Source organism: Chelonoidis abingdonii, chromosome 5 (assembly GCF_003597395.2).
Source record: "Chelonoidis abingdonii isolate Lonesome George chromosome 5, CheloAbing_2.0, whole genome shotgun sequence".
In the NCBI taxonomy this organism is placed as follows: domain Eukaryota; kingdom Metazoa; phylum Chordata; order Testudines; family Testudinidae; genus Chelonoidis; species Chelonoidis abingdonii.
In genome coordinates, this window is record NC_133773.1 from 35,521,743 (window position 1) to 35,537,853 (window position 16,111).

General features: G+C 40.5%; 1 protein-coding gene across 2 annotated transcripts in view; it reads right to left on the reverse strand.

The window, feature by feature from the left end:
- BANK1 (B cell scaffold protein with ankyrin repeats 1) overlaps nucleotides 1-16,111 on the reverse strand; it is a 310,492-nt gene that overhangs the window by 218,686 nt on the left and 75,695 nt on the right. For both annotated transcript variants that reach the window (XM_075066227.1, XM_075066228.1), the window contains exons 4-5: nucleotides 3,200-3,351; nucleotides 477-612 (exon numbers count right to left, since the gene is read on the reverse strand). In XM_075066227.1, coding sequence (XP_074922328.1) covers nucleotides 477-612; nucleotides 3,200-3,351 — 288 coding nt within the window. The remainder of the gene's footprint in view (nucleotides 1-476; nucleotides 613-3,199; nucleotides 3,352-16,111) is intronic.

Below are 16,111 nucleotides of genomic sequence, written 5' to 3' on the forward strand. Positions count from 1 at the left end.
ATAGAGAAACGGGATGGATATGAAATCACAGCAAAGAAAGGAAATGGTCTCAGATGTCAGTAAGAATTATAGACAGGCATATGGGCAAAAAGAAAAAACAACTTCACTGAATAAAATAAGAGACAAAACATCTTGTTAAACCTAATGCAGTAATAAGAATATTAGCTGTGCATTTTATAGCAGGAATTTATTAAGAATGTTAATCTGTGACTAATCAATGACATTTTAAAGCCTGCCACCTGCCACTTAACCACACAAAAACAACCAAATAAAATCCAGTTTCCCATAAATCACAAGCCCTTGTGTTGGTGTATTAATAAAAAGAATAATGCACTGTATGCAAAACCTACACAGGAAACACTTACAAAATAATATTAGATTCTGATGGGAAGTGAAAATACTCATTGTAAGACATGTGAAGAGAGTCCAGGACCAAAATTTTCCATTTATTTAAAGCTACAGCAATGTTCTCTTACCTAAAGCTTTCATGCATCTGACCTTCTGATTCCAAAAGGCTGGCTGTGTCCTAATTCGTTGATTATCTGTTATGAATTCAATTTCTACAGTTTCCGTTATTTCATCTCTCAAAAGAATGAATATTTCACCAGGGTTCTATAAAGTTAGAAATATGCTCCCATTAGCCTTTCATCAAATCATACTGAAATCATAAAATGTAAATCATATGCTTTAATGTAAGTTGCAAGAAAAGTTCTTTTACCAATAGCTTTATATCCTGAAATACAGTTATATTACAGCTGCGATGCTATTTCATTAAGTTATCCTTTATGTTTCTCTAAGTAAAAAACTGACAGGATTACTATAATAGTTTGAACTCTGTTTACTAAAACCATATATAATGAAATTCTTTTCACTGTGAGGCTAAGATCATATATTCACTTCCAGTACACAAAGGGTGAAATTCCCCTCATGCAGGGGACCCCTACACTACTTAAGACACACTTAAACCCTCAGAATTGGATTCATGCATAAGGAACTTAAGTGGTACAATGGTCTTCTATGGACCCTCTGAGCAAGGGTGAATTTCAACATAGAGAACATTAGCGAGCTACAGTACATGATGGGCCAAATTCAAAGGTGACCTAGATGGAGTAAGCTGCATCTCAGAGGTGGTGTAAAACTGCATCTCAGTTTTAGGAGTAAGCTGGTGCATTTTAAATACTAAAGGCAGAATTATAGTAAGGCATAGAGCTAATAAGAATGTACAAGATAAAACAAGCTGACTGCTTTATCTTACGCCTTCCTGCACCCACCCCTGCATTGTTCTCCATGCACTGTTCAACCTTCTCTGTATGCAAGTGACACTAGTTTATGCTCACTCATGCTGACTCCCACTGTCATACCGGTCTGTAATGTTGCACTGTTCAACCCCTTTAAACTTGGCCCACTGATTTGTGACAAATTTATATATTTTCACTGGGAAAATATACACACATGCTAGTGTTCTTTGAAGAACAGAACAAGAGTGAGAACAATCATTCACTATGAACAGTTCACTGAGGTATATTTGCCACCCTTCAGATCGGCTAAAACTAACTAAATTTCACCCTTAATCTCTTTATTAGTCTTTTAAAACGAAATGTATACCATTATATCACTATATAATCTCACTTTTGAATGTGACGGGGTGATCCATGCAGAAAGAGACCCTTCAGAACAAAAATCTGGGGGCAGGGGAATAATCTAGGCCCTTGTTTTTCTTATCTTTTTAACCAGAAAGATTTCCCAAAAGTCAAAAGGGACTATATATGTTTCATAACATAAGAACACAAGAACGGCCGTACCAGGTCAGACCAAAGGTCCATCTAGCCCAGTATCTATCTACCGACAGTGGACAATGCCAGGTGCCCCAGAGGGAGTGAACCTAACAGGCAATGATCAAGTGATCTCTCTCCTGCCGGCCATCTCCATCCTCTGACAAACAGAGGCTAGGGACACCATTCCTTGCCCATCCTGGCTAATAGCCATTTATGGACTTCACCACCATGAATGTATCCAGTTCTCTTTTAAATGCTGTTATAGTCCTAGCCTTTCACTGTTTAGAGAAGCAGTTTTATACTTTCTAGCATACCCTCCTTCCCAAAAGAATAATTTCCTAATTTATATTATGGAAAGGTCCCACAGAACTTAACAGACAATGACAACTCTTCCAAAAAAAGATCTGAACTAACCTAGCGAATTCTATAGAAGGGATATTCATTATTAAATTCAATGTGTTGGATTAAAATTCTATTGCAAGTTTCTACTGTTTAGAATAATACTCTCAATCTTCATAATGGGGTTTTCCAGCGAGGAAAAACAGTATTTCTCAGAAGTACGCATTTTAAAGCATACTAACTATAATTCTTTATTCAGTTCTACAGGTTTTAGCGTAATTTGTGTAGAGCCCTATTGGTTTCATCAGTGCTGATTACTGAAAGAGTTTTCCAACACAGTGAAAGTTTTAAGCTAAATATGTTCTATATGCATGTCTTTCATCTGATTTTCAGCTGTAATCAGTAACCTAGGGTTGGCTGAACCACTACTACTCAGTGGCATGGAATAGCCTATTTGTAATATAGCAGACAAAACTGTGCGACATTTCTTCCACTTCTCTGCCATGCCATTATTAGCCTGATTCTTCAGCCCTCACATGACTGTGGCCACTCACTTGTTTAAGGGCTACTGGGTTGGGCTTCGGATGTTGCACTCTTTACAGTTTTCATGCTTTTGTGTTTTCTCAGATACGGTGTTGATTTTTAAAAATGAGCATTCATATGTTTGCGTACACTCCCTCTCTCTCTCTCTCTCACACACACACACACATACACACACCCCTACCACCCCAAACCTGATTCTTACTGAGAAGCAATTCATATCTTATGAAAAAGTTCCTCACTACAGTTTTCCTTTATGTTGCAATGAAACATGTTGAAGCAGAATTATATCTGACCCAATCTGCCAAACAATTTTTAATAGAAGTAAAATCCTGCAGTGATTGTCCCAAATCCATATTAGTTTGAAGATGTTTGTATTGAATGTGACACATAGGCAGCATAACTTCCACTGCAGGTAAACTCTCATTTGTGCTCCGGAGTAGTGATCTGCCCCACAGAACTGATGTGCTATGAAGGAGCTTGTAGCAGGGGCAGGGGAGAGGATTGATATTTATCTCTAACTTTTTAGCATTCAAAGGTCTTACCTCACATGATATCCTTCCTGGGAGCACCAATACTGATGGTGTTGTAGTTTCCAACGTTTCAGAAACTACCTCAGTTTCCAAACTCACATCTGTTTTCACTGATACGCCTCCTTCATACAACTGCAAGTTAACATCAGAGTTGTCTCGGTAATCTGCAGGATATAATATTGAGTGAAATGTATTGTTATTCATCCCACACAAATAAAACATGATGGGCTGAAAACGGCTAGACAATTATTATTTACAAAATGCTACTGATGTACATGGTGTTTTGCAAAGAAATAAAAGAAAGTAGATGAAATCCTGGCCCCATTGAAGTCAATGGATTTCATCCAGTGTCCTTGTCCAAAAGATCCCACAACCCATATTCATCTTGATAGTCTTTGCTCACATGAGGTCAAAAGCATTTGGCTTTGTCTACAGTGAGGATTTGCCACCAGTGTAGTTGCAACAGAGCAAACCCCAGTTTATACAGGGTAAACTGAGATAAGCAATGATTTTCACCACTGCAATCTATCCTTGTTTCAAACAGGACTAAGCTTTACAGATACAAATGCCACTCATCTGGCTCAACAGGTAGGAAATTTTATAGGACATGCTGGAGCAGACAGCCACAGGGAAAGGGCAGGGGGAGGGAACACATACCAGAACACAAAAGGTGGGCCCTTTCTCCTCCAGGGTTTCTCTGCCTCCCATTGGCCAGCCAGAGGGAGATGGGAGGTGATTGGCCCCTTTCTTCTCCCTACCCCGTTAATTTACACCTTTCCCCAGGTCTTTTGGAGCTTCTCACTCCATTTTAGCTATCCTCCTCTCCTCTTCTGTAGTTTTAGGATACAAGCTGTGTATTTTAGGATTTGTGGGTCTAACCAATTACCTCTTTTGGGATGTTAGGAAGGAACTTTTCCCACTGGTGCAAAATGGAGAGGGGCCTGCTGGCGTTTTTTCACCTTCCTTACAGACCCATGGAGACAGTTATGTTAAATAGCAGTAGGACTTAGAAATAAATATTAGTAACTTGTGTGAATGTTTAGTTTGTCATAACTTGTGGCTGGTGTCCAGTGTGGATAAAAAGGCCAAAATGGCTAGTTCCCTAAGAGACCTGGGATTTCTCTGGTGGACTTGTGCTTTTGGGAGAAGGGGAGACCTTGCAGATTGAGGTCCCTCTTTTGGTACTGTCTGTCCCCATTAGAGTGGGGAGGGTGAGAAGATACACCAGAGTGAGCTGAATCCTAGGGACAGGCTGAGGTTAGTCTACTCTGAGTTATGTTTTTTATGGTGGGAGCCCTGTAACCCTCGCATTTGACCCATTTAAATGTCTGGTACACGAGTTAGGGGAAACAGGGCAGATGACACTGGAGTTGTGTTCAGCCATTAAATCCATCTCTGTGCCTGTTCTCATTCACGTGTGGCTTGACCAATTGCAGCTTTGTCTGGCTACACTAGGGGTTTGCCTTGGGGCAGCTACACTAGTGACCTGCTACCGATGGATCTAACCAGGGAAAATCCCTGGCATAGACAAAGGTCTTTGCCATAAATATGCAGTGGATGTAACGAGCAGCAGGGCTAGTGCTCCTTCGTCCATCATTCACATCTAACAAGTTGGACTCACAGCATCCTAAACATATACACTATCTGTGCAAGATAATGTTCTGACTTTAAAATAAGATACCATCCCATTTAGTCTGCTGTGCAATTTACAGTGATGGATTTCTTCTTTATTCCACAATCCTAGTACAGCCAGAAGAGCTGTAGCATGAGTCCTTCATCCCATCTCAGAATTTTAATGTGAAAACATGGAAGAACTGGCAATTGCCTCTCCAGAACTGTGTTTTAGAAAAAGCCATTCTTCACACCTGCCACTTCTCACCTTTCTCATTATTACTCCACTCTACTGACTAGCTCTGCCATAGTACGAAATGTTAGATAGTCTCACCACCTCATCTCACAGGACAGCGGCACATTCGTAATGATGCAGGATTATCCAATATTCTGCAGCACTTTTAATGTAGTCTAATGATATTTCAGGCTTCTCATCAGCCAGTCAGGATTCTCTGAGCAGTCAGAGGACCAAAGTATTTTGTATTACTGTAAATTATGGAACACTCAGTCAATTATATTCAAGAACCCAGACAACACTGAGTGGCAAACTCGTGATGGACAGACCTCAACATTTTGGGAATTTGGTTTGGTTCAGATAAGCCCTAAAGGTGTTTGATGGGGTGTCCTCCTCACACTTGCCCAGAAAGGGTTAAGGCAGGCCAGAAAGTCCAGTTAGCCTGTGACCTTGATTGCTGGAGAGGGGCCATGCTGAGATTGCTCAATCTGGGCAAACTTCAAAGAATGGGGCAGATGATCCCCAACACTGGGGGTCTGTTCTAATAATTAGAGTCACGAAGCCAGCAACAGAACAGCTTCTATATTTCCTTACTGGTTACCAAGAAGTCCCAAAATAGTCTCCCTTAACTAATCCAGCCTTGGGCTCCCACCCAGACAGCCAAATCAAATATGATGAGGATTACTAAAACCCTATTCACCATATATAAAGTTCTACCAATCCCAAAGGATCGGACACATTACCCACCAGGTCAATGAATATTTCAGATTTTACCCAAACACACACGTACAGACAATTCTTATTAACTAATCTAAGATTTATTAAAAAGAAAAGAAAGAGAGTACTCTGGATAAAGAACATTCTACATACAGATAAGAATAAAGTTCTTGGGTCAGTTTCACATTGTAAAGCCCTACTACTGCTATAGAAACACCCGTGTTGAGAGAAGCCAAAATAATTGCTTTCAAAGTGGGAGACATTGAGCCTGTGACAACACTGAAATTATTTATGTAATTATTATACAGTTTTAGCTCAAATATTGGTCTTCACCATGGGCAAAATCTGCCCCCTCTCTCCTCACACAAATTGTGTAGCCAGACTTGCATGCAGAGGCTTCCATGGGAAAGGAGATGTCCTTCCCCCGTACCACAACACTGATGCTACTATAACCCTGTGGATGCAGGAGCTTTTGCTACTGCTGGGCCCTGGCTTGATAAGGAGTGATGACCAGTGTATATATATAATTTCAGATCACAAACTCAGCTCCAGCTCCTCCCCTGACCTACACTTTTCCCATCCTCCACAGTCTGTACAGGGTGCAAGACCTTGTCAAGGACTTTCCAAATCAAGCTCCTCAAACTTCTGCACAATAAATTTCATTGCAGGCAGCCATGCGTTTCACCACAAAAACAGGTGCAGGATTTCCCCTGTATCATAAATGACCCAGAGAATTCTGACTGACACAGTGAACAGATAGTCATAAAACAGCTTGCGCACACGTTACCATTGTGTAAAACAATACTGTACATTTATTATCGTCAGATTATAGCTGACAGATTATATTATTAATATAAATTTTTGTCATTCAAGAACTAATCAATATGGAGTTTTAAGGGGTGAAGGAATGTGGCAAGCTGCCTACTCTACAGCAGGGTTAGCTTTAGGCTGATTCCCACAATTCCCCCGAATCGGGCACTGTGCCTAAGAGGGCCCTACACCCGTGCCTAAGAGGGCCCCACACCCTAAAGAAGAGCGCCTAACTTTTTAATTTTTACTAACCCAGCAGCAGTGCAGGTCTTGGGTGGCACTTCAGCGGCAGGTCCTTCACTCGCTTCGTGTCTTCGGTGGCATTTCGGCGGCGGGGCCTTCAGTGCCGCAGAAGACCAGGAGCGAGTGAAGGACCCACTGCCAAAGTGCCACTGAAGACCTGGACTGCCGCTGGGTATCTAAATAGGGCCCCGCACTTCCTAAAGCCAGCCCTGCTCTACAGCCCCTAACATTGCTGAGTGGTATTGGAAATATCCCTAACCTAATGAATATCAGAGAGAGATACTGGGGAAGTCTGTAGAAAGAAGGTTCAATTACAAAGAGATAGAGCTGGCTATTATCAGTATATGAAGAAAACTTCAGACCAAAATCTGTCAATCTACACAGTGAATAGAAGGGGTGAGAAAGTAAAATCCCTTGGAAGTAGATCCCTTTCTGTTCATCTCAATACAGTAGAACCTCAGAGTTACGAACACCTCAGGAATGGAGGTTGTTCGTAACCCTGAAATGTTAGTAACTCTGAACAAATATTATGGTTGTTCTTTCAAAAGTTTACAACTGAACATTGATTTAATATAGCTTTGAAATTTTACAATACAGATGGAAAAAATGCTGCTTTCCCTTTATTTTTTAGTATTTTACATTTAACACAGTACTGTACTGTATTTGCCTCTTTCTTTTTTTGTCTCTGCTGCTGCCTGATTGTGTACGTCCAGTTCCAAATGAAGTGTGCAGTCGAGTGGTCAGTTTGTAATTTTGGTGTTCGTAACTCTGAGGTTCTACCGTATTTTATTCTTGTCATGGTGAGCTGATTACATAATAATTCTAATACTTAGTCTACAGTCACCTTCTGATTTAGACCAAGACATTCTGATACTCATTTCCCATTCAAACAATGCAAAATTATAGGTGATGCTAACTCACCTATTTTTTTTAACTGAAAAAGCATTTTAATTGACCAAAACAAGCACATTAAAAATACACTGACTTCATAATATAAAGAATCTAATTGTACAAACATAAGAAAGATCATCCCAGTTTTACTGGGACAACCCTTGTTAGTCATTTGATTTCCCAGTGTCCCACAAACTTCTTTCAGGAAGATCTTCTTCCAGGAAATCTTCAATGATCTAAAACTCAAAAAAGAGTCCTACAAAAAGTGGAAACTAGGTCAAATTACAAAGGATGAATACAAACAAATAACACAAGTATGTGGGGACAAAATTAGAAAAGCCAAGGCACAAAATGAGATCAAACTAGCTAGGAACATAAAAGGTAACAAGAAAACATTCTACAATACATTAGAAGCAAGAGGAAGAACAAGGACAGAGCAGGCCCATTACTCAATGGAGGGGAGGGAAGAGAATAGAAAATGTGGAAATGGCAGAGGTGCTTAATGACTTCTTTGTTTTTGTTTTCACCAAGAAGGTTGGTGGCAATTGGACATCTAACATAGTGAATGCTAGTGAAAATGAGGTAGGATCAGAGTCTAAAATAGGGAAAGAACAAGTTAAAATTTACTTAGAGAAGTTGGATGTCTTCAGATCACCAGGGCCTGATGAAATGCATCCTAGAATACTCAAGGAGCTGACTGAGGAGATATCTGAGCCATTAGCAATTATCTTTGAAAAGTCATGGAAGATGGGAGATATTCCAGAAGACTGGAAAAAGGCAAATATAATGTCCATTTATAAAAGGGGAAATAAGGACAACCCAGGAAATTCCAGACCAGACAGCTTAACTTCCATACCCTGAAAGATAAGGGGGCAAATAATTAGAAATCAGTTTGCAAACACCTAGACGATAATGAGGTGATAAGTAACAATCAGCACGGATTTGTCAAGAACAAATCGTGTCAAACCAACCTGATAGCTTTCTTTGACAGGGTAACAAGCCTTGTGGATGGGGGGAAGTGGTAGATGTGGTATATCTTGACTTTAGTATAATGCTCTTGATACTGTCTTGCACGACCTTCCCATAAACAAACTAAGGAAATACAACCTAGATGGAGCTACTATAAAGGGGGTGCATAACTGGTTGGAAAATCATTCCCAGAGAGTAGTTATCAGTGTTTCACGGTCATGCTGGAAGGGCGTAATGAGTGGGGTCCCGCAGGGATCGGTTCTGGGTCCGGTACTGTTTAGTATCTTCATCAATTATATAGATAATGGCATAGAGAGTATACTTATAAAGTTTGAAGACAATATCAAGCTGGAAGGTGTTGCAAGCGCTTTGGGGGATAGGACTAAAATTAAAAATGATCTGGACAAATTGGAGAAATGTTCTGAAGTAAATAGGATGAAATTCAATAAGGACAAATGCAAAGTACTTCACTTAGGAAAGAACGATCAGTTGCACACATACAAAATGGGAAATGACTGCCTAGGAAGGAGGACTGCAGAAAGGGATCTGGGGGTTATAGTGGATCACAAGCTAAATAGTGTCAACAGTGTAACGCTGTTGCAAAAAAAGCAAACATCATTCTGGAATGTATTAGCAGGAGTATTGTAAGTAAGACACGAGAAGTAATTCTTCCATGCTACTCTCCACTGATTAAGCCTCAGCTGGAGTATTGTGTCCAGTTCTGGGCACCACATTTCAGGAAAGATGTGAACAAATTTGAGGAAGACCAGAGAAGAGCAACAAAAATGATTAAAGGTCTAGAAAGCATGATCTATGAGGGAAGATTGAAAAAACTGGGTTTGTTTAGTCTGGAGAAGAGAAGATTGAGAAGGGACAAGATAACAGTTTTCAAGTACATAAAAGGTTGTTACAAGGAGGAGGAAGAAAAATTGTTCTTCTTAACCTCTGAAGATAGGACAAAAAAGCAATGGGGTTAAATTGCAGCAACAGCAGTCTAAGTTGGACATTAGGAGAAACTTCCTGTCAGAGTGGTTAAGCACTGGAATAAATGGCCTAGGGAGGTTGTGGAATCTTCATCATTGGGGATTTTAAGAGTAGGTTGAACAAAAACCTGCCAGGGACGGTCTAGATCAGAGGTCAGTAACCTTTCAGAAGTGCTGTGCCGAGTCTTCATTTACTCACTCTAGTTAAAGGTTTTGTGTGTCGGTAATACATTTTAACGTTTTAGAAGGTCCTTTTCTGTAAGTCTATAATATATAACTAAACTATGTTGTATGTAAAATTAATAAGGTTTTTAAAATGTTTAAGAAGCTTCATTTAAAATTAAATTAAAATGCAGAGCCCTCCGGACTGGTGGCCAGGACCTGGGCAGTGTGAGTGCCACTGAAAAGCAGCTCATATGCCACGTTTGGCACGCGTGCCATAGGTTGCCTACCTCTGGTCTAGATAATACTTAGTTCTGCCATGAGTGCTGGGGACTGGACAAGATGACCTCTCAAGGTCCCTTCCAGTTCTATGATTCCATGACACCTGAACTATCCCTGAAAGGCAAGATAATTAAGACACTTGGAGCCAATTAAGAAACTGCTAGAATCAATTAGGACAGGCTAGCTAATCAGGGCACCTGAGTTTAAAAAGGACCTCACTTCAGTTTGTGGCATGCATGCAAGGAGCTGGAAGAAAGAGGCACGAGGAGCTGAGAGTGAGAAGACATATTGCTGGATTATCAGGCACCAGGAGAAAGGTCCTGTGGCGAGGATAAAAAAGGTGTTGGGAGGAGGCCATGGGGAAGTAGCCCAGGGAGTTGTAGCTGTCGCGCAGCCGTACCAGGAGGCACTCTAGACAGCTGTCGTCCACAGGGCCCTGGGCTGGAACCCAAAGTAGAGGGCGGGCCCGGCTTCCCCCCAAACCTCCCAACTCTTGATCAGACACAGGAGAAATTGACTTAGATTGTGGCTTCTACCAGAGGGGAAGGTCTCTGAGCTGTTTCCTGATCCACATGATGAATCTATGAGGCGAGCAAATCTGCCAATAAGTGCAGGACCCACCAAAGTAGAGGAGGAACTTTGTCACAATGCATTCGATGCAAGTCGCACTTGGCCCTCAGAGACCATGTAGGGGCTCTCAAGACCAGAGTGACTGAACTGGAGGAGTTCAGGGACACAGTACAGCAGTCCCACCCCAAGGCTGACAGTCTCTGTACTGATGAGGAGAAAGAGAGTCTTGGGAAGGAAAACATCAAGATGGAGAGGACAGAAAAGATGGAGAGGACAGAAAATAGTTGGGACCCTGCTTCCAGATGATGTCAAGGTATCCTCTCTCACTAAGAGGTCGCTGTTATTAGGTAGACAGGTAATAGTAATGGGTGATTCAATTATTAGAAATATGGATAGTTGGGTTTGTGATGACCAAGAGAACCACATGGTGAATTGCCTGCTGTGTGTGATGGCTGAGGGCCTCTCGATACATCTGTGTGCAATGCTGAGGAGGAGCCAGTGGTCGTGGTTCAGTGACATAGGGAAAAGTATGAAAGAAGTCCTGGAGGCCAAATTTAGGCTGCTAGATAGCAGATTGAAGTCCAGGACCTTCACGGTAGCATTCTCTGAAATGCTTCCCATTCCACAAGCAGGACCAGTTAGGCAGGCAGAACTGTAGGGTTTAAATGCATGGATGAGATGATGGTGTTCAGAGGAAAGATTAAAGTTTATTAGCAACTAGAAAAGTTTTTTTGAAAGTGATCCTGGCAATTACAGGCTGGTAAGCCTTCTCCTGTACCAAGCAAAGTGGTTGGGAACTACAGTAAGAATAGAATTATCAGACATATAGATGAATCAGTGTATTTGGGAAGAGTCAATGTGGCTTTTGTAAAGAGAAATCATGCTTCACCAAGCTATTTGAATTATTTTGGGAGGGGTAACAAACACATGGACAAGGGTGATCCAGCATAACTGGATTTTCAGAAAGCCTTTGAGAAGGTCCCTCACCAAAGGCTCTTAAGCAAACTAAGTAGTCATGGGATGAGAGGGAAGGTCCACTTGGGATTAGTAACTGGTTAAAAGAAGGCTAGGAATAAATGGTCAGTTTTCACAATGGAGAGAGGTAAACAATGGGGTCCCCCAAGGATCTCTGCTCGGACCAGTGATATTCAACATTCATAAGTGATCTAGGAAAAAGGGGTAAACAGTGAGGTTACAAAGTTTGAAAATGACTCAGGACAAAGCAGTCAGCTTTGGACTTGGCTAACAGTTAAAGGGATTTCACAAAACTGACCAGTCACCCATCAAAATGGCAGATGAAACTGAATGCTGATAAATGCAAAGTAATACACACTGGAAAATATAATCCCAACTATACATACATAATGATGGGGCCTAAATTAGCTGTTATCACTCAAGAAAGAGATCTTGGAGTCACATTATGGATAGTTCTCTGAAAACATCTGCTCAATGTGCAGCAGCAATCAAAAAAGCTAATAATGTCAGGAATTATAAAGAAAGGGATACATAAGACAGAAAATATCATAACGCCAAAATATAAACCAATGGCATGCCCACACCTGGAATACTGCATGGAATTCTGGTTGACTCACCTCAAAAAAGAAAAATTAGAATAGGAAAAAAGTACAGAAAACCAATATGATTAAGGGTATAGAACAGCTTTCATGTGAGGAGAGATTAGAAAGACTGGGACAGTTCATTTTAGAAAAGAGAAAATGAAGGAGGGATATGATGGAGGTCTACAAATCATGAATGGCGTGGAGATAGTGAATAAGAGGATTATTCACCCTTACATAATATATGAACCAGGGGTCACCCAGCAAAATTAACTGGCAGAAGGTTAAAAAAAATACAAAAGGAAGTACTTCTTCACACAACACACAGCCAATCTGTGGAACTTGTTGCCAGGGGATGTTGTGAAGGTCAATAATATAAATGGGTTCAAAACATAATTAGATACATTCATGGAAAATAGGTCTATCAACAACTATTAGTCAAAGTGGTCAGGGATGCAACCTCATGCTCTGAGTCTCCCTAAATCTCTAACTACCAGAAGCTGGGACTGGAAGACAGGGAATGGATCACCTGATGATTGCCCTGCTCTGTTCATTCCTTCTGAAGCATCTGGCACCAGCCAGTACCAGAAGATAGGATACTGAGCTACATGGACCATTGGTCTGACCCAGTATGGCCATTCTTATGTTCTTATGACATTTTGCTCAAAATGAATCGTAGTGTCACATGTCTAGTGCCTCATGATAAACCCATTAAAACAAGTTTTTAGATGATATTCTCCACTCTGAGCAATATGCAAATATCACTTTCTTGCCCTTCTATATAAGAACAGTGTTTGTTATATGCTCCAAGCTCGTATGGGATTGGTACTACCAGCATGTTTTCTATATAAGAAAAAAATTAATATCTTTCAGACTCCAAGATTTTTTGTTACAAATTTTGCTTTAGAAGAAGCTGAGGAGTTGAGAGTTGGATGTACTCCTAACACATGACCAAATGTTTTCTTATTCAGCATCAGGTATAGTCATTTCCAATTAATTCTCCTCTTTTGGACTTAATTTACTTTGAGTTACAAAATGTTTGAGAGCTTTAAACATTGGTAGTTTTTCAAATGCAATACAATTTTGTTCCATTTCAATCCTTAACATAATATTTGCTTAATAAAGTAAATAGCTACTTATACAATATAGTGCAGGAACTTGGAGACTGGGTATGGACACACTTTAAACAGAGGTTCTCTAGACTTCTGAGTTCTTTGTTACTGATCGGATGACTCAAATAAAGCAAGTTATTCTTTTTCCATTTTAGAGAACAGATTCTGCTCTGTCATCTGACTACATATGTAAAGCCTTTATTCAGAGGATCTACAAGATGTTGGGTGAAGACAACTTTAACCAGAATTAGATACCTTGATGTAGCATAGCTGCACAACTGCTTCACTGCCATTATAGCCCATGGTTTGTGGAAGCAGCTGCAGCCTCTATGCAGGAGGTTTAGGTGTTTACAATTAAATAGTTCCACTTTCCCAAGCCACCCTTGCTTACACCCTCCAAACGAATCCTTTGCACTTGAGAAAGAACATGGAGGGAGGAGGTGTACGTGACCTGAACCATTACACAACAAATCAGTTGTGGTTCTGCTAGATTTATGATCTTGCATTCAGACCTAGATTAGCAATCTACTTTGTTCTGAGGCAAATTTTAGGATTATTCCAGATTAGTGTTCTGGGACACTGCATATATGTTATCTAGAAACATCTGGAAATTTATTTCAGAATACTCCAACCAGTGTTAAATGTATCCTTCTTCTATAGTGAAAACAGCATTTGATTTAGATATAACAGGTTTTGAAACAATGAATTAAGAGGTGTCATGTCCTTCACTGCATTAATTCAAGAGAAGTCCTTATTCTTGCAAAGACAAGAGCCACTTCACCATCAAACAAAATGAAAAGGAGAGATAATATAAAAAAATCTGTCAGGTTAAGGCCTGTCAGATGCCAGTTTCTAGTTATCATCCTTTGAGAGCTCTGTGGACACTTGCCAACCCATATGAAGTTCACCATAACTTTATTTACATAGTCTCTACTTTGTTTATCAACACTTACAGTAGTTGGTGCCATCGTGTACTGTCTCTAATATTTTGCCTAATGATATAGTCCATGTTAGAGCTATGCGACTGACAAATTAGCATGAAGTTTAACAGCCAATTGTTTTATTTTAATTTATTATTTACAGCGCAGTATCACCCAGAGGACCTGAATCAGGACTGGAGTTCATGGTGTTAGGCTCTGTATAAACTCAAAAGATATGGTCCTTGATCCAAAGAACTTAATAGCCAAGTGTCAGAGCCCATCTTCTAACATTCACCGACTTTTGTGGCAAAATTAGGCAATTCAAAGACTCTGCTTCAGCTTCCTTCTTTCTTTGATGGACTGATTGCCATCTAGACACTTGTTGGTTCTTTGTAACCACCCTGGCCCACTGGCTGAGTCATTTGGTAGTCCTTTCTCCTGTGAGAGTGGTAAAGCGCCCAATATGTCAGGAGGCCAATTGCTTGAGACAAAGGGCATACAGGTCTTCTGGAGAATGCCTCACTTGTAAAAGGCCTTAATAAACCTCTTGCTGGTTTTGGTAGGCAAACCACCTGCCCGCTACACTGGGTCGAGTCCAGGGACTCTGTATGATGTGGTTGGTACCACTCTCCTTAGTGTTTTCCTTGCCTACTTCTTATCACGCCTCTCTTGCAGGCTGTTCCTCAGAGTCACACGCTAGAGTCCTCACCTCCTAAAAGTCCAGCTTCCTGGGTGGCTTCCAACTAGTCTATTGCTGAAGGCCCCTGCTCCCAATGGCTCCTCAGCCTCTCTGGTAGCTGCCCTGCTCTTTTGCTGTATAGCCCTTTTTTGTCTACAGGGTTGAGGCCACTAATTAGCCCCAGCTGAGCAGTCAGTTTCTCTATTAACCCTTTAGCTGCTGAATAGTATGAGGTCTGCATACTTTATGACAGTAAGAATAAAGGATTTCCTTGCTGATAGTGAGTGGAAAGCAGTGGCGGTACATAGCTGTATGCCAATTACTGAAAGCCAACAGGTAAGATTCCCCCAATAAATTTAATGTTCACATTATAATATCTTTTTAAATTAATAGCTTTATCTGTCATTGCAATCCAGGGATAATGGTGGCCTGTACCACCACCCTATATTTAATAGTGTTCCTTCCCTCTAAACGAGCCCCAAAACCATAATTCCCAATATTCACATTTTCCCAACATGTCATGAAACAAACACATTATTTCTGTATTCTGAACAATCAGCCTACCTGCTTTATGAGATTGGGTGATAAGGGATGGATTCAGTAAACCTTTTGTTCTAGGCATCTGCTATAATATGTGATGTGTAAAGGATTAACATCAATGTTCTTAGAATGGTGAAATTTTGCTAATAAAGACAGAATATGCATTGACATGTGAGATGCTCCTTTTCTGTGAGTTTTCCACTACAATAATGCCAACTATTGAGATTCGGATGTGTTTGTCATATAGGTCTTTTTGAGGACTGGGTTTTTTCAACCATTGATTGTGATTCCCATTTGCTGAAATGGCTGTGCCTCTATCAGAGAAGTCACAGTTAGGAAGTCAGCTATTCTGCAAGCCTTGCAGGAGTTTAAGATCTTTTAACAAGACTTTGTGATTGCAGGTGCATATTGGCATGTAAGTGATATGATTCTAACGTCAGATCCTCAAACACAAATGCGTTTGATGGCTATGTTTGGCAGGATTCACTTTTTCATTACACTGAAGATCTTGATAGATCTCAGAGCACACACTTTTAAAAACGATCTCACCCAAACCAAACTGTTCATCGTGCCTGACATTACTTAAATAATTGCATACCATCAAAAATAACTCTGCTAGCTAGAGAACATCCAAATATCCTTAG